Raw genomic sequence first — 27,536 nt, 5'->3', positions numbered from 1 at the left:
TCCAGCAATCGAATGGAGTTCTCACTTCCGATGCTGGAAAACTCTTCTCGTCCGATCCCTTGTTGTTTCCCCTTCGATCAGAGCTAAGCTTTGGCTCGATTGTACTCGGATCAAGTTTTGATTCTGGAAATCGGACATCCTTTTACAAAATTAACCAGGTCAGTTTCTCGTTTCCTGACTGTGTTGATCTCTCTTCGCTGTTTCCCCATCGTTGGTTTATTCGTTGATCTGGTTGGACATTTTCTGCCCCCTTTTGCTGCTCGATTTTTATCCGTCCGTGAGGTATCGTCAGTTTCATTTATCAATGTTATTTGTCGAACTGGTTGAATTAATAACCAACAAACATATATTTCGGGGAAAATGTACGGGGATTCTCGATTCGTGTTCCTCGTTACTGAAGATGTTGACAGCTGGTTTGAGGGCGGCGCGACACTCTTGAATGGGTTTTCAATCGTTTAGGCGTTGGGGTTGGGGTTTTTTTTACCTGATGTGTAGTTAGAAGAATGAGGAGACTTGGAGCCATTTAATTATAATATTAATTTTATTATTTTCGTAGAGTGGATTCTGGTGATCCATATTGTTTGATTCGTGATCCTTTTTTCGAAATACGCGATTGCTGCAGAGATTTTATAAAATGGCGTCCTCTCAGCATGTTGAAATGGAAGCTGCTAAGTTTCTGCATAAGCTGATTCAAGAATCAAAGGATGAACCTGCGAAACTGGCGACGAAACTTTATGTGGTTAGCCTCGGAAACCTATGCCCCTCTTTCAGATATGACCTTTAACTGGAGTATGATTCCTCACTGAACTTTTGGGTCGTTCCAGATATGCCAACATATGAAAATGAGCGGAAAGGAACAGTCATTGCCTTACCAAGTAATATCAAGGTGAATTGCTGGTTGAATTTGACCTGGGAATCTTACTTTTCGTGACGAACGTGCAGTTATTGCCGTTTCTTCTCGACACTTCTTCATGTACACTAAAAATGAATTATTTTACAAAATATCTTTAAAGATAAAATTTCCATTATCTTTTAATTACAAATGAGTGCGCATTACAGCATCAAGGATTCGTTACCTTTGATGGCTGCTTAATCCTCGAAATGAGCATGGGTCTGGGGAGAGCCTGAATTCGCCATATAAATCAATGTTATTCCTCTAAATCTGAGATCTTCTAGATTTCAATGGTCGAGGAAATATGACTTTATTTGCTTCCTGTTTGGAATGAATTTTCATCTTAGCTTATCTTCAACCTTGTACTCAATTATTTTTTCCTCTGATGAAAGCTATGACGTCGCATCATTATTATCTACCTTTTGAAATTCGAACCTATGCGTATTTATCCGTTTCTAGAAGAATTGTAAATATTTTCTTCTGTTTTGACTACTTTCTTGCAGACCACTTATAGATCTCTTGACGACGAAAGCTCAGAATTTTACCTCCATGCTCTTCTTGACGTTTAAGTTTTGTTCTTTGAAGAATCCCCGCTGAAATGCGTCTGACTTATTTTTGTTGGATATCATTAATAATCGTACTTGAAATATTGGCGTTAAAACTACTTTCAGGACGGTATTATGTGATTTTTGATGGCGATATATTGTTTCTCGTTGACTTGAGCTTTTTTTGACTTTTCGGGGGTACCAATTCTGTGCAGTAGTCCTCTAATTTTGTTGGGCGGTGTTGCTGAACACTACCAAGTTGTGAAGCACAAGTCTCCATTGTCCATTGTGATTTATTCTTTCTTGATCGGTCCAATCAATGATGGTTTCCATAAATTGCTTTGGGGAAACTGCATATCCTCCTACCGTTCTGTAGAAAGAGATCCTCATCCAGGAAATGCATGTTTTTCTAGGCAAAAGTTTCTCTATCAGTCTGCCTTGAACATGTGAACTTAATCCAGATATCTTCTGACCAGTAAACATCAGAATGCGTGGTGAATTTGTTAAGTTGGGCGTAAAGTTTCAAGTTCTACTCTTTGGGTTATTCTTTCCTGATTAGGCAGTCTAATTGCGAATGAATTGTTTGCATTATTTCTTGGATGAAATCCGGAATGGAATGTGCCAAGATATTGGAGAAAGAAGCAGCAGAAGGTCCTCGACAAGAGAGAGGGAACTGGAGAAGGAGGATAGAAGCCTTAGGGCAAAGAGAAGAACCCAAAAAGATGATCTTTCATTACTCTATTCAGGCCAATATATACAAGAGCCGTATAATGGCTAGTTGGGCGTATCACGTGATACGCTCTAACATCATGGTCACCCAACTGTACGTTCTATCTTTCTCTTTCTTCAACCTCTCCACCTTTGCACAATGTGGCCTCCCTTGGGGCAGAGTCTGCCAGTCTGCAGCTCTGCCCAGAACTATGCAGATATATTTAGGATTTCTTTTAATTACCAGCTAAGGCAAGTGGGCCATGGCCTGCTAAACCTAAGGTATTCCCCTCGCAGACCACTTATATTACGTGCCCACTTATCCAAGTTCCTTACAATATAAATGAAAGCATATGGGTCATTTATTTAAGCACCCTACTTACACAAGTGAGGAAAAAAAGACGGTAAAATTGGGAATGCCAGGATTAGGGAATGACTAATCATCTTCCAATTTTATGTGGAAGATGGTATTGGGGAAGGGGAAAATGGAGAGGTGGAATGAAGGAGGATAGGATCGACCAAGGATGGTGAATGGTTGACTATCGGTGGTAAGGGTAACATCAGAGGCCAGGAGATAACCGATCGGACGGGGCGAGATCAGATTGGAGGTGGGCCGGCTGAAGATCCTGTGAGGCAATCGCGTGGGGCAGAGGATCACTGGGTGGTTGAGGGGATGGGATCTAGAGGGAGAGGGATAAGGCAATTAACCAAGTGGCAACTTACCTTCAATCTTGACTGCCCTCCTAAATGAGGGCTACCAGTACTTAAAGAGAAAGGAGTAAATTAACCTACATAGCAAATGGTCAAAGTCCTCTAACTGGGCTGTAGTGCTGAAGATACATTGGGGGTATAGGATCGTATGATTTTATGTCATAGATCATTTGTGCGTCTTTCCATTTAGTATTTGGAGTAATATTATTTACTATTTGTTCCTTGCTGACCAAATATCTAGACCATGTTTCTAGGAGCAATTGTATTATGTTTGGGGTATAGGAGCGTATCATTAATTGACAATGATCATTGGTGTACCTTTCCATTTAGTCTTCAGTATAATATTATTTAGTATTGGTGCCTTATTGGTCAAATATCTAGATCATGATGTTGAGAGTAATTGTATTTTTTGTAACCTTACAGTATTGTTGCAGACTCCGTTTGAAGTTGTGAGAATTATGCATTCGTAACATAACACTTCTTTTTTTGCAATTCAATGATTCTCATCTTTCATTATCGGGATTGCACAATGTCGAAACTGGATATCACTTTGCTTATTTGATTATTTGCTATATTATCTGGCGAAGGTAGAAACATGTATCAATTGCACAGAAATTTAATATGAGAAAAAAATTACTTCTTTTCTTCCTTATTCTATTCAGTTTTGTCCATTCTATTGTCATTGATCAGATTTTTGCTTGACTATGAGTTATAAGAATATGATCCTTCCACTGCTTCATCATTGTTTTACCTCTTCTTTTGTCAATCTTCGCAATGATCGTTTTCTCTTTTCAGGGCAATGGAAACCGTCATCAGTCAACACAGGTTGGACATTGAAGCTTTGAAGTCGTCTCATCTGTCCTTGGGCACTGTACCTCAAATGGGAGATTCTCGTCTGAGGCAGACTGCTGGCAATGCACCAGAGTCAAGTGTGGGATTCGGCATGGCTCAGAAGCAAACTGGAATCAGTATGTGGCATTCTACGCAGACAAGTGTTGCCAAGGATGAGTGTTTTAACCGCACTGCACCCAATTATACATCTCAGAATTTCACAGAAGCAACTGGCCCGAGCGATACTGCCAAAACTGAACTTTTGAGGAGTGATTTAATGTACAGAGGGCCTCCGACTCAATCTCCAAAGAGTGGCAAGTCTTTGGAACATGAAAGTTCAACTAGTCTCCCCATGGAGGACTCCAGATCTGGAAACTCTCAGGAAAGACACAACTCCGCAGCGTCTGATGTGCAGGCTCAGAGAAAGAAGAAAAGTAATGCAAAGAGGAAAAGGGCTGAGTCAAAAGAATCTTCCGAGATTCTTGGGGACGATCCCCAGCAGTCTGACTCAGCAAGCACATTATTTAATTCGTTGAAAAGCAAACCAAGTGGAAGAACCGCTTCTCTAAGTCTCCGTCCTGTCAAAGGTGGAGAAAACTCACTCCCTGGCTTACAACAGACTGCACAAAGAGAACAGGTATTCACCCTTTTGGAAACTGTTTGACGTTTAATAAAAGTGGCTTACAACAGACAGCTCTAAGTCTTCGTTTAATAAAAAAATTTCATTCAAAAAAAATAAAAAAATGAACAATAAAGTATTCTCTGAACATTCTGATGCGTACTGTTCTCTGTGTCCGATATTTTCCGAGGAAATGTGCATAAAGATCAAATCTATAACTACTATCTCATATCTTCTGTTCACATATTTTTACGATAATATTTGCACCTATGTTTTCAGGGAAGTGAAATAAGGAGGCAGTTCAAGGATACTGCTGACACAAAACCCGTTCCTATTCCGAACACAGAGAAAATCACGAAAGAAGTTGGTGAAGCCACAACATCTCAGCCTTCTGCCTCCAATATGCCTTTCAAGGAGCACCATCTGAAGCAGCTTAGAGCCCAATGCCTAGTATTTCTAGCTTTCAGGCACTGGACTCATCTGCTGCGCACATTTTATCTGAATAAACTGATTTCCATTACGTTTACTTTTATTTGAATAAACTGATTAAAGGTTCTATTTCTACAGCAATTGTTTCGTGAATTCTTCTCAACAATAAATCTGCCCATGATTCCTCAATTTTATTTGAATTATAGCCATAAGGGACATTCTATTTTTTTGTAACACAGTATTGATCTTGGGCCGTAATAGTTACTGGTTTTACTCAGGAATAATGTCCCCCCAAGGAAGCTACATCTAGAAATTGCCCTGGGAGAGAGATATCCAAAGGAAGGCGAGTTGACTTTCGTGTGTTGACTTTGTAATCAATGACTTCGTCCACCTCTTAATGGAGACCTGGTATTAATACAGATGGAAATCACCAGGGGTCAATCGAGATCAGAGGAAAGTCAATGCCTTCACAAGAACATGGCCACAATCCAGAGAGTGCAGGTTCTTCTAAAGTCAAATTATATATTAAAACTTAGACGTGATTTCGTAACAAAATTTTGGTCGTCTGTTCTCCAGGTAGCCTCACGGAAACAGAATCTTCTTCAAAGAATGCTGATACAAAGAATCAAAATACAACATTAGTTGAAGTGCAAAGAACTGAGGTCTCTCAGTTGAATGCTGAAACACGGGGGCTGTTAAAGTCACAGGTAGAGTCTGAATCTCCAACTAGTGCTGCCAAATACTTTGGGTCCAACCAGGTACATCAATCTGGTTCTTGGGTTAATCAGCATTTACCTTCTTCTCTTAAAAAGAACAGCCTTCTGAGACCAGAACTCACCTTGCCTTGCCCTAGTAGTATAGTTTTGTGTTCTACAGAACAGGATAAGGCTGCCTGTATCGGCGCAAGTACAATCAAACATACGAATTCAGAGTTTCCAATCATAGAGGCCAGCGTGGTTGGTAACAAAAGCTCAACACCGTTCACAATTAAGGCCATGGAAAACTTGACGACAGGATTAAACCGTTTAAGAGACATTCATGATGAAAAGCTTCAGAATGTGCCAGAATTAAATGGTCAGAAGACTTCCGAAATTATGAAACAGACCAATTCTGGGATGAAAACTGTCATCTACGATGACACATCAAGAGGGGGAACTTTTGTCCAAGCGACGGAGAGATTGACGGAGGGCGATGATGAAAGCAGCAGCATAGAATCCGATGAACTGCATGTTTCTCCTCCAGAATTCACTACCTCAGAAAAATGGATCTTTGAAGAACGGAAAAAGAGGCGTGTTGAAGAAGAAAAATGGAGCTCAAATCAGCGGAAAGCAGGGGAGCAGATTGCCCTGTGTTTCGAGAAGCTAAAGGTAAACTTTTGAGTGAACTTTTTTTTATAAGAAACTCTTAAGTGAAGTTGATTTTAATATCTCCTACTGCTAGGAGAAGAAAGTTTAATCTGATGCAATTCCTTTTAACCCCTTGGATAGGTTTACGCTTCTTTTAAGTAATGTTTTGTGTTACTGCTCGTTGCGTTTTGTAGTTTACCCACTTCGGGGATAATAAATTTAGGAAACTAAGGTATCTTAGATATATTACCCATGAATCTTATTTGAAATGAATTAAGCACAGTGTGAGGGTCGTTTGATTACAAATTTAAATACAAAAAAAATCTCCTATTTTTGCTTTCTTTCGTTTTATTTTTTTTAGATCTTCTCTAACCGCATTTGCCTGGACGGCTGGCAGATGGGGCTAGGTCCTTCAAATATGATTGGAAGTTTATAAGATTTAAAAAATGAGTGGGAGGTCAATGAAGGACGCAAATAGGTTGGTGTACAGAAACCCGAACATGTCTCTCAGAAGATATTGCAAAGTATCATGAGTTAAAGGTCACACTTACACTACCTCTGTTCGAGGTGGCAGATGATTTTGGAGAGTTCCTGTAGATGAGGTTCTTGGAAAAAAGAAATACGGGCTTACATCATAATAAAAAACTGCAGTAGAAATGGTAAAATAGCATGACAACTAGAACGAAAGAACGAGAACAGGTGATTCCTTTGAATTATTCCCGGAGGACTCAAGACCCAGCGTTTGGGTTACTTTCCAATTTTTATCTCTGCGGTAATGATAGGGGGAAATCAAGTTAAATAGGCTCTTTCTTTAATCTCTTTGTTTCGTTCCGATTGTGTTTATGGATGGTTTCTTTGGTGTCTTAATTGTGTCCCTCACCGCTGTTACATGTCCAAATTTATTTTCCTTATTTCCTTTTCGTCTTTAAACAGGAGAGTGTAAATGCGTCCGAAAATATTTCTGCTAAGACCAAAAGCGTCATTGAGTTGAAAAAGATACAGTTACTTCAGATACAACGACGGTTACGGAGGTCTCATCTGACCTTGAAATTGATTTATTTTTGGCAAAGATTAAGACCGGTCTTTCTTTGATACCTTTTTCTTTTACTATTTCAGTGATTTTTTGAGAAATTTCTTCAAGCCCATTTCATCAGAAATGGAACATCTGAAGTCCATTAAGAAATATAGACATGGAAGGAAAATAAAGCAGTTGGAGAGGTTTGAACAGAAGATGAAGGAGGAAAGGCAAAAACGAATCCGAGATAGAGAAAAGGACTTCTTTGGCGAGTTAGAAGCCCACAAGTATGTAACTTATAAATTTTAACTTTTTTGATCGTTTATAATTTTACTCATAGTTGCTGAATGTTATTTCATTAAAAGTTGCTGTTAAGTAGTTTTAATTTTAACTCTGAATATTTAGGGAAAAAGTGGAAGATTTCTTTAAGATAAAGAGGGAAAGATGCAAGGGCATTCACAGATACGTTAAAGAGTTCCACAAGAGGAAAGAACGAATCTACAGAGAAAAGATAGATCGGATCCAGCGAGAGAAGATTAACCTGTTAAAAGCCAATGACGTGGAAGGCTATCTAAGGATGGTTCAGGTTCGTTTTATTAGCAATAAATCGTTCAAAGATTCTCTCTAAATTTTTCTTAATTCTATGTTTTGCTTCTGGTTGGATAGGATGCAAAATCAGATCGTGTCAAGCAGCTTCTTAAGGAAACGGAGAAATATCTACAGAAGCTCGGTGCAAAAATACAGGACGCAAAGTCTGCAGCCAGGTTGTTTGGGGGAGAAACGGATGCATCAGATGTGGCCTTGTCTGAAAAGTCTGAAGCACCGATGGATTTAGAAGATGAAAGCGACCAGGCACAAGTAAGCTTGCTTGTCGGGCTTCTTCTAGTTTCAATTTTTTCGACTACTTAACGCTTATGCTTTCTTTGCAGCATTACTTAGAAAGCAACGAGAAGTATTACTTAATGGCGCACAGGTAGTTTGTCTTCTACTTTCTTTTCTTTTTGTTGGACATTCTACATATTCAAGACAAATTTATCAGATTAGCCGACACTTTTCTGTAGCCAATTCGTTGCATCTTGACTTTTCCTTACCAGTGGTCGGGAGTCCATGTTTTTACGATTGCCGAAAGTTGGGGCTTTCAAATAATTTCCTACCAATATATAAGGGTAGAACACCTCTTGGGTAATCATGAAGAAACCAAGAATTGAAAGAGGCTCAACCTCATAAGTTTGATTTAGGGTTCATTACATGGTGCTTATAGTGGGAGGAGAGAGAGTCCGAAATGGGCCCATGTTAGTGGGCTATTACATAGATATAGAAAAGAGAAAAAGAAAGAGCCCATTCAACAAACCAATATATAGATATGGATCCTAGAACAACAACATAGTATGATGAGCGGTGCTTGGATATAATCTCGGACTTTTAAATACGTACTATAGCTTATTTCTTTGAAACACGTTTTCTTTCTCCAGAGAAGGGTGAAGCGCATTGTTTTCCTTAATTTCTGCTCTTCTCTGATGAAAATTTTGATAGACATGATACTTACTTTCGCAGTGTGAAAGAGAATATTGAAGAACAACCTGTTTTACTGCGGGGTGGAAAGCTAAGGGAGTGAGTTTTGTTCTGATAAACAATTTTTTCTTACAGTTTATTTAAAGACATTTTCCTTAGAAGCCTCTACACTGTTCCATGCTTTCTGAGTGCAGATACCAGATGAATGGGCTGAGGTGGCTTGTTTCCCTATATAATAATCACTTGAATGGGATTTTAGCCGATGAAATGGGTCTCGGGAAGACAGTACAGGTCTATTTTACACGTTTCATACTCTTTGGATGTTACTACGTTCTTTAGGCAGTGGCTCATTTGTCTAGAAAATAAATTGTGGACTGAGCGAAGGAGTCAAATCCTTGCTGCAACAGAATATTAGATCTGCTTTATGATTTTCAAAAGGTTAATTTTTTTTTTCAGGTTATTTCTTTAATATGTTATCTCATCGAAAGCAAAAACGATCGGGGTCCATTTCTTGTGGTTGTGCCTTCCTCTGTGCTGCCGGGATGGGAATCGGAAATCAATTTCTGGGCGCCTGGAATAAATAAAATCAAGTATGCTGGATCACCAGAAGAGAGGCGCCGGCTTTTCAAGTAATTATAAAGCACTAAATATCATAATGGTTTGTCATAATCTTACATCTGGCCACTGATGGATTCTTATCATCTCAGGGAAAGGATTGCCCATCAGAAATTTAATGTACTCCTGACAACATACGAATACTTGATGAATAAGCATGACAGACCGAAACTAAGTAAAATTGATTGGCACTATGTTATCATTGATGAGGGGCATCGTATAAAGAATGCATCCTGTAAGCTTAACGCAGACTTGAAGCACTATCGAAGTAACCATCGGTTACTGCTTACTGGAACTCCTCTGCAGGTCAATTCTCACTTTCTTAGAATACACTGATTCCTTTGTGTTTTGTGATGCCCATTGCTGTGCTTGTTATTCGACAATTGACACTTTGATTTTCATGATGACTGTCTTGGCTATGAGAAATGGCTTGAACCTTCTTAGACTAGAGTTATTCCGTTTTCAGTATATATTTCACTTTCAGGAACAAATTGGTTCTTCGTGGATACTCCACTGGTTGGATCTCGTGAACCTTTTTTCTATCCATCGAACTGATGTTTGCCTTGAAATTTGCTTTGTACAAAGTTTAATTTTCAATTTCACGGTTTCTTCCTGGTTTTCCTTGCATTTTTTGAATTTTTTATGTTTCATTCAACGTGCGTTCTCTTTCAAATGATTTATGTTAGATGGATCAGGGTGACAGAAAGTTCATCATCTATGTTAGATGGATGAGGGCGCTAGAAAATTCCAGTGATTGACCAAGCAAGGAATAAGTTGTATAGAATGGGCTGCCGTCTCCTAAAGGGAGGGTTCTCCTTGTGCAGCTTCCATTGTGTGGGAGGTCTGTAACCTAGCGGCATCTATTTATTGCATAATGCTTTGTGAAATTTCCGCGAGATTTACACACTAATGTTCGATAAAGGTATCAGACGAAAACAGGAAAAAGAAAGAAGAAATGCTTAAGTTTCCATGACTTTTGACACCATTGTATCCCTTGAGAGCCACCACTCTCCTCACTCATAATCTTCCCTTAAGAGTCTACGTCATTAGTTTCAAAAAAAAAAAGAGTCTATGTCATTCCACTTCTCTCCCTTTTAACGGTTATAACTGGATCCTTTTTGGGCTTTGGCGTCTTGAAAAAGGAGCGTTAGGCCCTTTGGTCAAACTCAATTTTAGGTGGATTCTTGACTCGACATTGTTTTCTTTTACTCTCGTTAGCTTTTCTCCAGACGTTCATGCTTATTTTTTCTTTGATAACATTTTTTCATAGCCAGAGGAATGTAGGTACCTCTGGTCTGAAACTGCCTCTGTTGATTGTAAAGTTCGTTCCTGCTCTGGTTTTTCCAGTGATTTATTCGGGAAGATCAATCTTCCTGTTGTTTATCTTTTTTTCCTAATTGCTGATAGATCTTCATTCCTCTGTATGCTTTCCTTAAGGCCAGTTGTGCTAGCTTGTCTACTACCCAATGTATTTGTGTCTTGCTTTACAATTATCAAATCTAACTTGTTTCAAAAAAAATTATCACATCTAACTTCATTGTTTTATTTATTTTTTACTAACTTGCTCTAAATTTTTAGTCATGGGTGACTGTTTCGTTATGGTGCTGTCTGATGAATTAAGAAGGCTGAGGAGTCTTGATTCTTTATTTATTTTCCACAGATTCTTTTGTCTTTCGTCTGGTCGATTTAACAGTATTTTTATTGATTTCTGCTTCTAATATGCATGTAATTTTCTTCACAGAACAATCTTGAAGAACTCTGGGCTCTATTAAATTTTCTGTTGCCCAATATATTCAACTCAGCAGAGGACTTCTCTCAATGGTTCAACAAGCCATTTCAAAGTAATAATGACAATGCTCCAGACCAAGTAGGATTTCTCTAAGATCAGTTTCTCTAAGATTTTATCCTTGCAAACTCTTTATCCAAAATTTTCTAATTTTGCTGCGCTCATTAGGCTTTGCTCTCAGAGGAAGAGAATCTTTTAATAATCAACCGTCTTCACCAGGTTCTCAGGCCATTTGTTCTCAGACGGCTTAAACACAAGGTCCACAGAACATCAATGTTTTTCATCGGTTTATTCTGCTCTTTTTTATTTCCCTATAGAGTGGTTTATTTGTAATTTTCGTGGCATCAATACCACCAATTGTCGCATCTTTTTCCCATGCATGTGCTGCTCTTTTTTTGTTTATTAAAATTATAAATGCTGGTTTACCAAGTATGTACTGATTTATAGGTTCTCTTTTTTTTGCTTTTCGAGTCATGATAGTGCTTCATTATTATTCTTTTTTTTTGAATAAGAATGCTACAGTATTCTACTCGAGTGGTTGGATTTTATTATTATATTCTTGCCGACTTGCTTTTTATTTTTCTCGTCAAAATATTCTAGTTTGTTTTACTTTCATTTTGATTTTTTTCACGCATTTTTTTCTGTCTATCCAGGTTGAAAACGAATTGCCAGAGAAAATTGAACGACTTGTTAGATGTGAACCGTCTGCATATCAAAAGCTCCTAATGAAGCGGGTGGAGGACAATCTTGGGTCTATAGGAGCGTCTAAGGTTCATATCTCTCTCTGCGTTCTGTGAATGACTCCTGCATTTAATTCGATAACATCGCTCGATCTTTCAAAAAGAAATCACTCTTATTGCTTTCAATGAGCAGGGCCGTACTGTTCATAACACCGTAATGGAGCTACGAAACATTTGTAATCATCCATATCTCAGCCAACTTCATTCTGATGAGGTGCGTATTTATGTGGGATCCTATATTTTCACCAGATAAAAAGTTGCTACTTTTTTTCACCGTTGCTCAAGATTCAGCTATACCATGACCCAGGTCGAAGCGTTATTACCAAAGCATTACTTGCCCCCTTTGGTGAGACTTTGTGGCAAAATTGAGATGGTGGATCGCTTATTACCCAAATTAAAGGCCACTGGTCATCGGGTAAACTACTCTTTGTTTAATTTTCTCGAAGTAATTTTTTTATTCTCATTAATCTTTTTGGTAAATTTAGTAGAGATTGGGATACTGTCAGTCATTTTTTTCTCCTAGATTAACGATGTTTCGTTGAAAGTGGGTGGGGGAGAAATGTGATACGATCCCCACTCCGGGCTCGTATCAAAGGGGGAGTAGACGAGCGAGGTGAGGTAGAAGTTTCCGGGGTAGAGAGGAGAAATGGGAAGGATCGGAGATGAGGCCGAGCAGAGGGGTTAGGGATAGGCCAGGGACGAGTCGTCTGATGACGTGGTGAAGGGTTGACAATCGCGGGGACGGGGATAGTCGGAGACTAGAAGAGAACCGAGCGGTAAGGGTAGGGATTGGATTGGAGTGGAGCCGGCTGAAGATCCGGTGAGACGATCACGGGGATAGGGGATCACTGGACGGTCAAGGGGACGGGACCGAGACAGGGAGGATCGAGATAGTGAGCCAAGAGGCCGATCTTACTATAAGTCTTGACTGCCTTCCTCAAGAGAGGGCTACGCATATTTATAAGAAAAGGAAGCAACCTATCCTAAACATGAGATGACTAAAGTGCCCTTAGTGGGCTAAAAGGCCTCAGATACCCTTGGGGGTACAGGATCGTATCAAAATGTCTTATCCGACTTCTAGATGAGAAGAAAAATTTTCTTTGAATAGTGTCGATTTGGCCTGACTACCTTGAGGCCAGGGTGAGCGAGAGAGATGATCAAGTAGAAGGAAGAAGAAGCAGAATTGAAAGAAGAAAAGACGGTTTTTCATTTACACAGTGGGTATTTATACATGCCGATTAACGGCTCATTTGACCGTCTATAACGGCTAGTTTTACTAGCCGTTATAAACCCGATTTAAATTGGGTAGTGGGCCCCACAGTAATTAGCCCATTGGACATAGCAATGTATATCTTTTATCCGACACTCCCCCTCAAGCGCAGGAATGTATACTGGTCATTCCAAGCTTGGACACCAGATATTGCATATTCTGATAGGATCCCCAGCCCACATGAAGGGCATTATCGTCATTCGCTATGTTTCCTTTCCCCTATGTTCCCTTTAAATAGCACAACCCTCCTTGGAGGAGGGCAGACTGAGATTTGGTTATTAGCGATCAGTTGTTCTCTTCCTCGCTCGTCTCTCCTACATCCACGCGCCTCCTCCCTTGACGATCCCCGTCCTCGCGATCATCTTCACTTCACCGCGTCTTCAGGCGGCTCGTCCTCGGCCGATCCCTACCTCCTCAGCTCGGCCCGTCCTCTACCATTCCCATTTTACCTCTCTACCCCGGGAACTTCTACCCTATCCTTGTCCTCTACCCTCCCTCCAATACGACCCGAGATCAAGGATCGTATCATATTCTTAGTTGGTAACCCCGTGGTGAAGATGTCGGCACACTGCACCTTAGAGCTGACGTGTTCTGTCTGGAGAATTCCTTGCTCCAGATGATCTTGTATATGAAATCTATCAATGTTCACATGCTTCATTCGATCATGATAAACTGGGTCATGAGCAATGCTGATGGCAGACTTGTTGTCGCAGCGGATAATAATTGGTCTTGAATACGTAATCTTCAAGTCATCAAGTAGGCTTTTGATCCAAATTGCTTCATTGATTCCTTTTGACATTGCTCTGAACTCAGCTTCAGAACTTGACTTTGAAACTACACTCTGTTTTTTACTTCTCCATGTTACTAGGTTTCCTCCAAGGAATGTACAATATCCTGTAGTAGACCTGTAATCAAGACGAGACCCAGCAAAGTCAGAATCGGCGTATAGAATAAGGTCTAACTTACCTGTCCTTCTGTATGCGATGCCCAGTCCTGGGGTTCCCTTCAAGTACCTGAGAATTCTGTTAACTGCCTGAAAATGGGAATTTCTAGGTGAATGGATAAACTGATTAAGTACATTTACCGCATAACATATGTCCGGTCGCGTATGTGAGAGATATGACAATTTTCCCACAATACTTTGGTAAGAACTAATTTCTACCTTGGTGTCGTTCTCACTAATGGTTAATTTGTGGTTGACTTCAATCGGAGTTTCACTTACATGACAATTCAGATGTTTAGTTTCATTTAGGATATCGAGAATATATTTCTGTTGTGTCATTAATACCACTTCACTTGATCTTGCAAATTCTATGCCTAAAAAATATTTTAGAGGTCCTAATTGTTTAACTCTACAGTTTTTGTCTAAATGATTTTCAAGATTCTTAATTTCTCTTAGATCGTTTCCAGTAATGATTATGTCATCCACATACACTAATAAAATTGTAATCATTCTTTCAGTTTGGAGTTTAAAAAACAGAGTATGTTCACCATTACTTTGACTATATCCAAGATTTTTCATAGCTTGGGCAAATTTTCCAAACCATGCTCTGGGTGACGGTTTCAAACCATATAGGGCCTTGCGAAGTCGACATACCTTACCCTGACTTAGTTTGTCTTCATAACCAGGGGGAATATCCATGTAGATTTCTTCCTTCAGATCCCTCTGGGTACAAGGCGTGCCTTATACCTGTCTAGACTACCATCAGACTTACACTTTATCGTATACACCCATCTACAGCCTACTGATTTTTTTGTCTTTTGGTCGATCAACTATTTCCCATGTATTATTCTGTTGTAGGGCCCTCATTTCCTCATCTATAGCTTCCTTCCATCTAATGTTCTTTATAGCCTCAATTGGAGATTTTGGTATTTGAATGTCCTGTATTGTGGTGAGAAATACTTTATATTCATGTGAGACGTGCTTAAAATTCAAGTAATTTACCATTGAATATGGGACAGATTTCACACATGCTCGTTTTCCCTTTCTTAGGGCAATTGGCCAGTTTGTCCCAGCACTATCCGGTTCCATATTAGTAAGCTTATCTTCTCCTCCCCCTTCATTCAAATCCACAAGTTCTGTTGATTTTTCCTTTTTTTCCTCTGATAATATTTTGGATATGGGGTCAATTGATGTACCCCTTCCAATTGTCCTGTCGTGACTCCTATTTCAGTGTGTTGAGTCGGATCTGTAGATTCTGTTTCATGTGCAACTTCATCTGGCTCAGGGGAAGTAGTATCAAATCCATTTTCTTCTAATCTAAATTCTACACATGACTCTTGGTTAGTACCCATACTTGGTGTTGGTGTTGCTTCACTTGTGAGCAACTGAGTTATGTTTATATGGGCCTCAGTACCGTGCGGCTTTTAATAAAAAGATTTCTCATAAAATACTACATCCTTGGATACAATGTACTTTCGGGTAATTGGATAATATAACTTGTATCCCTTTTGAGTGACAGAATATCCAATAAAAACACACTTCAATACTTTTGTAGATAACTTGTTCTGTTTATGTGTAAGATTGTATACGTAGCCAATACATCCAAATATTCTAACAGGTAATCCAGTCTTCAATCGCACGTTGGGATAGTACATTTCCACTAGTTCAAGAGGACTTTTGAAATCTAAGGCCCTAGAAGGAAGTCGATTTATCAAGTGAGTAGCTGTCATTATCACAAATCCCCATTGGTTTGCTGGGACATTTCCTTGGATTAGTAAGGTTCTGCCCTTGTCTACTATATCTCCAATTTTCCTCTCAGCTACTCCATTTTGTTGTGGAGTATAAGGACATGAAGTTTCATGTCTTATGCCTTCAGTAGTAACAAATTCTAGAAGTCCATTGTTCAGAAAATCTTTGGCATTGTCTGTTCTAAGTCCTTGGACTGAGTCACCAAACTGTCTTCTAATCAATGCACATAATCCTTTTATATTTTGGGTTACTTCATGTTTGTGTTTCTGAAGGAACACCCAGCTATATCTGCTATAGTCATCTACACATACTAGGAAATAGTTGAATCCTAGCATATCCTGTTGCGGAGAAGGTCCCCAAACATCACAGTGGATTATTTGGAAAGGTTTAGTTGTATAGGATTTACTCGGTGGATATGAAGTCCGTTTAAATTTTCCTAACTGGCAAGCTTCGCATATCAATTTTTCCACTAAAAGGTTCTTGAATAGGTGAGGGTACATGTGTTTAAGAGATGGAAAGATGGATGACCCATTCTTTGTAGAATCTCCATGAGTGACTCCTTTGATGTGGCAGTAGCTACCACTTTTGTTTGGACTCCACCAAAGGGTCCAGAATTTTGGCAAGGGAGGTAGAAGAGTCCTTGTTGGACCTTAGCTAGTCCAGTCCTCCACCCGAGTTCCTTATGACATAAATACGCATCTATATTATCAAGAAGAACATTATTCTTTTCTCTTAGCTAATTGTTGTACTGAGATTAAGTTTACAAAAAGTTTTGGAACATGCAACACGTTTTGCAGTTCACCAATTGGTTTTATATTCGAATTGCCTATTCCCACTACTGGAAGTGTTGTTCCATCGGCAGTTTGCACATGCTTACCAGGAGTATTTTTTATATGTTATGAAGGATTCTCTCCTAGATGACATATGATCCGTCGCTCCTGAATCTAGGACCCATGCAGTTGTTAGATCCTTAGTAAACAAAGCTATTTTCGTAAAAAAATCATTGTTACCAGTATTGGCCATCGAGGTGGAGCCGATGATAGAACCAGAGTGTATGATCGTCTTCAAGTTATGAAGTTCCTCCATCATCTTCTGGAAATCCTGCATTGAGGGAAGAGTATTACCAGAATTTTGCTCTCCTTGCTGTGCTAGATGCGTTCTTGCAATGTGAGGAGGCTTCCCATGCAGCTTCCAGCATTTGTCTTTGACATGACCCTTTTTTGCAGTAATTGCAAAAGATGTCTTCCTCGTTAGATTTTTCTTGATCACCCTTTTGCTGGATCTGTCCTTTTGTTATATAGGCTTTGCCGTCAATGGCTCCTTTGACAGAGTTTAAACGACTTTCTTCTTGCATGGCCGTGGACTCAGTCTCGTTGTATGTAGGTTCATCTTCACGATTATAGAGCTGACTCCTGATCAGTTCAAACTCTGGTCTAAGCCCCTGAAGGAATTGACAGAGGCGATTAGTCACCTCATGTGCTCTAGCCACTGGGTCAATGCAGGGTGGACGACAATGATCCAGCTCATTGTGAATATCTCTCAGCTTATTGGAATCGGTAAGCACATCCATGTCTCCTTGCTTGAGAGTATAGGACTGAACGATGAGATTGATAATCTTCGTTTTGTCATTCTTCTTAGAATGATTTCGATGGACAGCTGCCCATAGAGCTTTAGACGTTGCATAAGTGCACCTTGTTAACTGCTCCGAAGAGAGAGAATCAAGCATCCATCCAAATACGAATTCTTCCTCCATGGTCCATTTCTGGTAATCTGGATGAGTTTCACTTGGACAGTCTTCGGTCAAGTGATGTAGGAGCTTACGGGGCTTCAAAGCAGCTTGGATAGTTCTTTCCCAGAGAAGGAGATTGTTTCAAGTACTGGGAGATGTGCTAGCCATTGATCAGGGACTATCAACTGGTGCCCGGATGATGCAGTTGACACAGCAGGAGCCTGGAGCTTCATCGGCTCGTCAGCCATAGCGCCTTGTGTTCGAGATCCTCCAGTGGAATGATCCTAGCTTCTGCCAATCGAGATCCTCTCGTAGGATGATCTGGATGTAGCACATAAACTCTAAACAAAATGACAATCAGACCTGCTCTGATACCATGTCGATTTGGCATGACTACCTTGAGGCCAGGGTGAGCGAGAGAGATGATCAAGTAGAAGGAAGAAGCAGAATTGAAAGAAGAAAAGGCGGTTTTTCATTTACACACAGTCGGTATTTATACATGCCGATTAACGGCTAATTTGACCGTCTATAACGGCTAGTTTTACTAGCCGTTATAAACCCAATTTAAATCGGGTAGTGGGCCCCACAGTAATTAGCCCATTGGACATAGCAATGTATATCTTATATCCGACAAATAGTATGACAAAAGAAGGTTTTTTCTTTGATCTTGCACAAATAAAGGTTTCATCAACTTACCCTTTGGGGCCCGGATTCTGCATTAAAATTATTTTTCACATGAGTAACAAATCCATACATAAAACTATTTTAGATTTAGCCGAAAAAAGTATTATGGTTTCACATTTATTAAAATCAGTCAGGTTGTATATTTGAGTCTTCATTGTTTGGGACGTTTATTGATTAAAATGTCGTGTGATGTAGGTTCTTTTCTTCTCTACGATGACCAGACTTTTGGATGTTATGGAAGAATATCTTCAATGGAAACATTATCGGTACCTGCGATTGGATGGCCATACGTCCGGAGGTGATCGTGGAGCCCTTATTGAGGAGTTCAACCGACCTGATTCATCAACTTTTATATTTCTTTTGAGGTATTCATATTAATTATTGGATATATAAACATAACAATTTTCTTTTCATTTCAATTTGCATGAAATTACTTGTATTTATAAATTTGAAAGACTTGGAACAATTATGTATCTCAGTTGTAACATAAAATGGATTATTATACTGAACTGCCGTGTATATTTTCTGGCTTTCACATACCTCCTTTATTGCAATCCTAGATAATATAATTGCCCTTTATTTTTTTTAGCATCCGAGCAGGTGGAGTTGGCGTGAATCTTCAAGCTGCTGATACAGTTATTATATTTGACACAGACTGGAATCCTCAGGCATTATATAACCTTCATTCTCAGGTATACATTTTTTGATGCCTTGATTTCTAATTTTCTTTTATTGTTTTCTAGGTTGATCTGCAAGCTCAGGCCAGGGCTCATAGAATAGGCCAGAAGAGAGACGTTCTGGTGCTGCGCCTTGAGACGGTAAGCATTACACACCTTGAGTTTTTGTAATTTTATTTTTGCCAATTGGTTTGCGGGACCAAATTTAGGTTTAACATCTACCAGTGCTCACTTGAAATAGCCTTCATTTAATGAGGAATATTGTTTTCCTCATTATTAGCTTCAAAATGCATCTTAATGATGAAGATCATTTTCGAAAGAGACTCTTTTGTCATATTTTTATCTAATATAACTAGGTAAACTCTGTCGAAGAACAAGTACGCGCTGCTGCAGAACATAAACTTGGAGTTGCTAATCAGAGCATAACTGCGGGTTTTTTTGACAACAACACCAGGTAAACCTAATGCCTTCAATTATACTTGCTTACATATTCTTACTGAAGCCTTCATGCACTTCTTTAATTGTCATAGCGCCGAAGATAGAAGAGAGTATTTAGAATCTCTCCTTAGGGAGTGCAAGAAAGAAGAGGCAGCTCCTGTATTAGATGATGATGCTTTAAACGATATACTTGCCCGAAGGTAATTCGGCTTTCTGTCTTTTCAATTCACACATTGTTGAATCTTTTTTGTATTTGAAGTAATTGGGCCTTCTAAACCGTTCATTCCCTGTGAAATGCCTTGGTTTTCAGTGAATCTGAAATTGACGTGTTTGAGACAGTGGACCGATATAGACGAGAGCAGGAGTCTGTGAGTATTTTTTATATTTTGTTGTTAATTTGCTCCTTTGCTTCTTTAGTTCGTTGATATCTTGGTTGATATGGCAGGCGATATGGCAGAAATTGACTCAAGAGCCTTCCCCGATGCCCCCTCGTCTGGTTACAGATGAAGACCTGGAGCCCTTGTATAAAGCCTTGCGCATATTAGAGGCGGCGCCCCCTTCCAGTGTGAAGCGAAAAGGTGACGTCGGCCTTGACACTCAACATTATGGGAGGGGAAAAAGGTCTCGTGAGGTAGTCTGGCTTTCATAAATTTGCAGTTCATTACTAAATTATGGATGATTTGGCACTGATAAAAACCACCTTGCTCCGCTTAGGTCCGGTCATATGAAGACCAGTGGACTGAGGAAGAATTCGAAAAACTCTGTCGTGCTGATTCACCAGGGTCATCTTCCTTCAAGGTTGAAGAGTCCCTAATTGCAGTTGCTTCGGCCAAGGATTCCATTTTACCAAAGGCTGATGACGACAACAGAAGTCTTCCATCTGCAGAAACACCGTCTGGTGCAAGAGAACACTCAATGACTCTGAAGCGTGGAAGAGGGAGACCCAAAAGACCGGCAATGGATACATCTGAGCCATCTGATCCCACGAGCTCCCAGGAGATGGCTGATATTGATGCTGCCAAAGGGTCTGGAGAAGGAGCTCATGGGCGTGGGAAGAAATCCTCTGTGTCGGGCTCTGCTGCTTCTCTGGGAAGAATCAGGATCAGAAAGAACAACTCTGAGACACAGAGAGGGCCCACCTTGATTACAACTAAAGACCATGGTCTGCTGAATACTGAGGAATCTTTGAAGTTGAAAGCAGATACTAGTCAGGCTGTCAAAGTTTTGAATGTTGCTCCTGAGAATGATCTATCTGGCAGGAGACAATATTCCAAAGTTCTTAGCACAGCAATGACTGTTGACTCTGGTCCTGCTTCGGTTCGGCCTGTTTTGGAGAAGAAAGTTTCTGTTACAAGCAAGAAAGCGGCAGCACGGGAGGCAAGAAAAGCTGGCAACATTTCTCAAGAAACACATAAAAGTGATTTGCGATCTACTACTTTGAGCAAGTCGAAGTCCATTCGTCTAAAACGCACTCTGGATGGTGGGAGCAGAGACGTTGGGATTTCAGGTGTCACAACGCTCTTAAGTCAGAAAAAAGAGCACAAAGTAAAAACACAAGAAAGCTCCTCAAAAACCCTTAAGGATGTCAAGAATGGGGAAAAACATGCGGAATTTGTTGAAAAAAATGTGGCTGGCGATGATTTTAAAGCAATTGACCTGGCAAGTTCAGGGATTGACGCAAAACATGATCAAGATTCATCTGCAATTGTTCCCATTTCTTCTTCCATGTTCAGAAATCAGGAGATCAGTGAAAACTCTGAAGCATTCGTCTCCAAATTTCAAGATACGTATCCCACTGAACGTCAAGAAATATCACCAGTTGATCCGATGTGGTCTTCCCAGACAGCACAAGGCCATGAAAAGATGGAAGGAGCCGATGGCAATGAGCGGGATGATCAAGTGGAGACTTGTGATTCTCGATCCACGAGTGACCACCAGGTTTGTGAAGGTGCAGATGCTTCTATTATTGAAAAAAATCAAGAAAACCTGGTAAATGATCAAAACCAGGATGAATCTGCCTCACATGTCCCCTCCGCAGATTCCACGTGTACTGTGAAACTGGATGGCTATGTTTCAGGTGCAGCTGAGGAGGACCATTCAACGCGTGTTGCGTCTGTGGCTACGTCAGCCTCTGAAGTGCTTTCAGTAGACCACGGTGATTCACGCTCTAACATGCAGTCAACAGCCACCATGTGCATTATTAACATTGAATCTGTCGCAAAGAAGGATTCATCAACTACAGAGAGCCATTCAGAAGATACCATGTACCCCCAGGTTGTAGATCAGCATATTAATAAGGCATCGGAGGGTACGAATGATGCATCGTCTGCAGAGAACTATCCTGCAGATACTGTATGTGCTGAGACTGTGGTTGAGCATGTTATCATGTTGTCAGAGGAGAAGAATGATGCTTCAGTGGTGGAGAACCATCCATTACATGCTACATATTTGGATGATGTGTCAGCCGTGGAGAGCCACCCAGTAGATGCCATCAGTGTGGAAGATCTGGCTGAGAATATAATCATCACGTCAGAAAGCAAGAATGATGTGTCAGCCTCAGGCAACCATCCACTAGATCCCTCATATGCTGATGGCATAAATGATGCTCCATCCTTGGAGAGCCTTCCAGCAGATATTGCATATGTTAAAGATCCTGTTCTGCGTAAAATCACTGCATCTGAGGACCAGAATGATACATCTGTCTCAGACGGCCTTGCTTCAGATGCTGCTTATGTTAAAGATGCATCTGGAAGCAGGAATGGTGCTTCACCCTTGGAAAACCTTGCAGAAGATGTCACACAAGCTGAAAATGAGGCTGAGCATATTATCATCACCTCAGAGGGCAAGAATAATGCATCTACCGCAGATCAGCATCCAGAAGGTGCCACATATGCTGAGAATACTGCTGAGCATAGTATCATCTCCTTAGAGGGCAGAAATGAGGCATCCGATGGTGAGTATACGGTCGTTGCATCTGAGATCAGAAATGATACATCAGAGAACCTATCATCAGATGACATGTGTGTTGAGAATGCAGTGGAGCATGTTTTCATCTCATCAGAGGGCCAAAATGCTGTGTCAGCCTCGGAGAACCATCCTGTAGATGCCACGTATTCTGAGAATGTGGCTGAGCGTGTTATCATCACATCAGAGGGAAACAACGATGTGTTGGCCTCTGAAAACCATCGAGCAGGTGCCATGTATTCTGAGAATGTGTCTGAGCATGTTATCATCTCATCAGAGGGTAAAAATGATGCGTCAGCCTCGGAGAATCATCCAGCAGAAGCTACGTATGTTGAGAATGTGGCTGAGCATGTTATCATCTTATCAGAGGGCAAAAATGAGGCGTCAGCCCCAGAGAACTGTCCAGCAAAAGCCATGTATGTTGAGACTGTGGCCGAGTATGTTATCATCTTATCAGAGGACAAAAATGAGGCATTTGCCCCAGAGAACCATCCAGCAAGAGCCATGAATGTTGAGAATGTGATTGAGCATGTTAGCATCTTATCAGAAGGCAAAAATGAGGCATCGGCCTCAGAGAACCATCCAGCAGATGCCACGTATACTGAGAAAGTGGTTGAGCGTGTTATCATCTCATCAGAGTGCAAAAATGAGCCATCATCCTCAGAAAACCATCCAGAAAAGGCCACGTATGCTGAGAATGTGGTCCAGTATGTTGTCATTTCATCAGAGAGCAAAAAGGAGGTGTCATCCTCAGAAAACCATCCAGCAGATGGCATGTATTCTGAGAATGTGGCTGAGCATGGTATTATCTCATCAGAGGGCAAAAGTGATGCGTTGGCCTCAGAAAACCATCCAGTAGATGCGATGTATGTTGAGAATGTATCTGAGGATGTTATAATCTCATCAGAGCGCAAAAATGATGTGTCATTCTCAGAAAACAATCCAGCAGATGCCACGTGTACCGAGCATGTTATAATCTCATCAGAGGGCAAAAATGTGGCGTCAGCCTCAGAAAGCCACCCGGCAGATGGCACGTATGCTGAGGATGTGTCTGCATGTGTTATCATCTCATCAGAGGGCAGAAATGAGGCACCGGAGAACCCACTAGAAGATGGTAACTACGCTGATAATGTGGCTGAGCATAGAGTCATCACATTGGAGATCAGAGGTGATGTATGGGAGAATCCTCCGTCACATGCCGCATGTGTTGAGAATATAAGGGAGGATGTAATCGTTTCATCAGGTGACAAAAATGATGGCCCTGACTCTGTGAACCATCCAGCTGCTGAGAATGCAGCGGAACATAATGTCATGGAATCAGAGAACTTTCTACCAGCACTCATGTATGCTGAGAATGTAGCTGAATATATCAGAGATGATGCATCAGAGAAATCCCCGTCAGATGTCACCTGCTCGGAGAATGCAACGCAGCATGTTATCGTGTCATCAGAGGGCAAACATGATGGCACTGGCTCTGAGAACCCCCCAGCAGATGTCACATATGCTGAGACTGTGGCTGAGCTTGTTGTCATGGCATCAGAGATCAGAAAGGACACAACTGAGACCGTCCCAGCAGAAGCTACATATGCGGAGACTCTGGCTGAGCATGTTGTCATGGCATCAGAAATCATAAATGACACAACTGAGGACTCCCCAGCTGATGTTGCATATGCTGAGACTGTGGTTGAGCATGTTGTTGTGGCATCAGAGATCAGAAATGACACATCTGAGAGGCCCCCAGAAGATGTCACGTATGCTGAGCATGTGGCTGAGCATATGTTAGTTGCGTCAGAGATCAGAGATAATGCATCGGAGAACTCTTCGGTAGATGCCATGTACACTGAGAATGCATCAGAGCTTGTTTTCTCATCAGAAGGCAAAAATGTTATCACATATGCTGAGAACCAACCAGCAGATATGACAAATGCTGAGAATGCAGAAAAACATGTCATCATCTCACATGAGGGCGAGCACGATGCATCGGAGAATCCATCAGCAGATGCTACGTATGCTGAAAATTCAGTGAAGCATGTTAATATCTCATCAGAGGGCGATGATGATGTATTAGAAAACCCTCCACCAAGTACCGCGTATTCTGAAAAGGCGACAGAGCTTGTTATTGTGGCATCAGAGTGCAAAGATGATGTATCAGAGAGTCCAGCTGCAGATGTCTCCAAGCAAGTTATCATCGCACCAGAGATCAGAAATGATGCATCTGAGACGCCCCCAGCAGAGGGCACATATGCTGAGAATACAACAGATTGTGTTATCATCTCATCAGGGATAGGAAATCACACATTCAAGAACCCACCCGCAGATGCCATGTACGCTCAAAACGGAGGGGAGCATGTTATCATCTCGTCGGAGGGCGAAAATGCAGAGGACCATCCAGCGGATGCCACTAGTGCTAAGAATGTGTCTGATCACGTTGTCATAGCATCCGAGATCAGCTATGACGCTCCGGAGAACCCTTCCCCAGATGCCATGTATGTTGAGAATGCAGCAGAGGTTGTTATCATCTCATCAGAGGACAAAAATGATGCATCGCAGGACCATACAGCAGATGCCACGTATGCTGGAAGTGCATCAGAGCATGTTATCATATCATCAGAGGGTAAATACGATGCATCCAAGAATCCACCAGGAGATGCCACGTGTGCAGAAAAGTCAGCGGAGCATGTTATCATCTCATCAGAAGGCATAATTGACGCAGTTGAGGACCCTCCAGCTGATGCCACGTATGCTGAGAATGCAGCAGAGCATGTTATCATGACATCCGAAGGCAAAATTGACGACTCTGGCTCCGAGAATCATGTAGAGGAGAATCCAGCAGGGCACGGTGAGAGTTTAGCTGATCGTATCATAATCACATCTGAGATTAGAAATGATGCATCGGAGAACCATCCAGAAGATGCCTCCTATTCTGAGAGTGTGCCTGAGCATATTACTACATTGGATATCATAAATTTTGCGCCGGAGGGCGATCCTGCAGATCCCACGATTGATGAGCATGAGGCCGAGCATGTTATTACGACATCAGATAGGAATAATGATACATCTTATGCGGAGGAAATGGTTAGGTACAAAAATGATGCATTGGCCTCGGGGAGCCATCGAGAAGATACCACTTATGTCAAAGATGACGTGGCAACCTGTGTCCCTGTCGGCCATCCAGAAGATGCCATGTGGATCAAAGCGGAGAGTCAACCGCTTGCCACCTCATCTTCAGTGGATTCACTGGAGCAGCCCATTGCTGAGGTGAATGTTGAAGACTCATTTATCGGTGAAACGACAGTCAACGATGCAGCCTCTATGGAAGTTGACGCTGATCAGCTTCCAGATGTGAGCAGAGCCTGTGAGAGTGCTTCCTCCAGTGGTGTTTTGGAAGAAGACGATGGCTGATGAACGAACCGATTGAAATTGGTATATACTTCTTCTTTTATGAGTTTTCTCTTTTCAGAAATGATTCGATTAAAATCCAGTAACTTCTGACTAAGGTTAAGCATTGGATGATGGTTCATCATCAGTTCATCCATTATTGTCATCAATTCTCCCTTGTTTTGGAAGAAGACGATGGCTGATGAACGAACCTGAAATTGGTATATACTTCTTTTTTTATGAGTTTTCTCTTTCCAGATATGATTCGATTAAAGTCAAGTAACTTCAGACTAAGGTTAAGCATCAGATGATGGTTCATCATCCGTTCATCCCTTATTGCCATCAATTCTCCCTTGTTTTGGAAGAAGACGATGGCTGATGAACGAACCGATTGAAATTGTTATATACTTCTTTTATGAGTTTTCTCTTTTCAGAAATGATTCGATTAAAATCAAGTAACTTCTGACTAAGGTTAAGCATTGGATGATGGTTCATCATCCGTTCATCCCTTATTGTCATGAATTCTCCCCTGCTCAGGCCAACAAATAGAACAAAAGCCTTTGTACATTCCGTTCCGTCATCTGCTGGTGATTTACCCAAGGTTTACATTCATCCTGTGTCCATTTCATCATCCGTTTCGTCCAGCCCCTTGAACGGAAATGGAATGAAACTGCAGACTCTCTGATGGATGTCTGACCAAAATGCTGTTTTTTCCTGTTCTGTCCGTCCTATTCTGTCATCCGTCTGCGACCCTTATTTCCAACTAAGGTTTGGGGACAAATAATGGAGTAGAACAAAATGAACGGATCTGTTAGGCATCAATTACAAACAGAATGAATGGAATGGCTGACCAAATGGAAGGCACAATGGTTTCGGCCCGCTTCTGTTTCAAGGTAAGGAGGGATGACATATGATGATAAGGGACGAATTGATGATATTTATTTTATGAGGGTTTGCCATTTTAGACCCAAGCTCCAAGGCCGATCATAGACTGCCAGACTGGTTTAGGTCCAATAGTAAACCGGACTGAGGACCTCTGGAAATGATTTCCATTCTAATATTCTTCCTTTTAAACGTTCTTTCTTCTATAAGTTTCTATATATCAATCATATTGTTGTTGCTGTTCGTTTCATTTCATAAAGTCTTATTTTTATTTTCTGTTACGTTTTTCTAATGTTGTTTACATAAGATAAGATAACGTTCTTATGTTTAATATCAAATCATGATACCCTTTCTTCAGCAAAATGTTGTGTTCTTCTCTTCAGTGGTTCATTTTAAAACTTCCGCGTGATATCAAAAACTTTAAATAGTTCCTTCAAACCATGCGTTCCATGTTGTTGAAAATTGAATGACTTGAATTGTTGGTTCATTTTGTCTCATACAATCTACCATCGAGATGTGGCTTCTCCAGTATATAATGTTATGATCAATTGTGTTCAAAAAGAGGAAGGGCAAGCTACTAGCTCTATGATCAAGAATTTTGTTAGTCTAGTCTCTCATTGAATGAAGAAACTAGTTCAAAAAAAAAATCTTCCGAGGCAAACGGGGTCATGTGAAACATGATTGAACAATGCTTAGTGAAGAAAATAAATGATTTTGTTTCTAACGAGTTCCAAAAACCAAACGTAACTTTTGTTCCGCGGATGAACAGGTTGATTGATTTTGGAGCAAATGTCTATATTTCAATCACCTTATGAGGGCCTTTGATAAGCCAATATTCAATTGAGAAAGAACAATTTGTCATTTTTTTAGTCAGACATGTTCACATTTCAAGTCAATAGGAGGATACTAGACTTGAAGGCGATACTGTTTTTAACTGAAATATTTATTTTCCATCATTTGAGAGGAACTTGGTACTTGTACTCAGCCAAAACAAATTATAGCAAATTTATGCATGTGGCAAATTGTATCTTATGCATCTAATTTGGGAACATGCTTAATGTTTCTTATTTTGA

The 27,536-nt window shown here is 40.7% G+C and overlaps 1 protein-coding gene across 2 annotated transcripts; it reads left to right on the top strand.

Annotated features, from left to right (window-relative positions):
• LOC144705318 (uncharacterized) lies at nt 1-27,536 on the top strand. 2 transcript variants are annotated; one of them, XM_078577928.1, is made up of 31 exons: nt 1-158; nt 623-739; nt 825-886; nt 3,652-4,324; nt 4,586-4,773; nt 5,014-5,078; nt 5,156-5,236; nt 5,312-6,102; nt 7,015-7,112; nt 7,198-7,383; nt 7,502-7,682; nt 7,763-7,954; nt 8,026-8,069; nt 8,651-8,707; nt 8,803-8,899; nt 9,065-9,237; nt 9,316-9,529; nt 10,965-11,090; nt 11,178-11,267; nt 11,663-11,779; nt 11,883-11,963; nt 12,057-12,164; nt 18,320-18,489; nt 18,714-18,792; nt 18,868-18,942; nt 19,158-19,255; nt 19,332-19,439; nt 19,550-19,607; nt 19,685-19,870; nt 19,954-25,626; nt 27,233-27,536. In XM_078577928.1, the coding sequence occupies exons 2-30, from the start codon at nt 635-637 to the stop codon at nt 25,603-25,605; spliced, it is 10,155 nt and encodes a 3,384-aa protein (XP_078434054.1). In that variant the 5' UTR covers nt 1-158; nt 623-634; the 3' UTR covers nt 25,606-25,626; nt 27,233-27,536. The 2 variants fall into 2 exon arrangements, with proteins under 2 accessions (XP_078434054.1, XP_078434053.1); XM_078577927.1 differs by lacking the exon at nt 27,233-27,536 and having other exon boundaries at nt 19,954-25,824.

Source organism: Wolffia australiana, chromosome 7, assembly GCF_029677425.1.
Source record: "Wolffia australiana isolate 7733 chromosome 7, ASM2967742v1".
In the NCBI taxonomy this organism is placed as follows: Eukaryota; Viridiplantae; Streptophyta; class Magnoliopsida; order Alismatales; family Araceae; genus Wolffia; species Wolffia australiana.
Note: the sequence above shows the minus strand (reverse complement) of the source record. Positions and strands in the feature narration are given on the sequence as shown.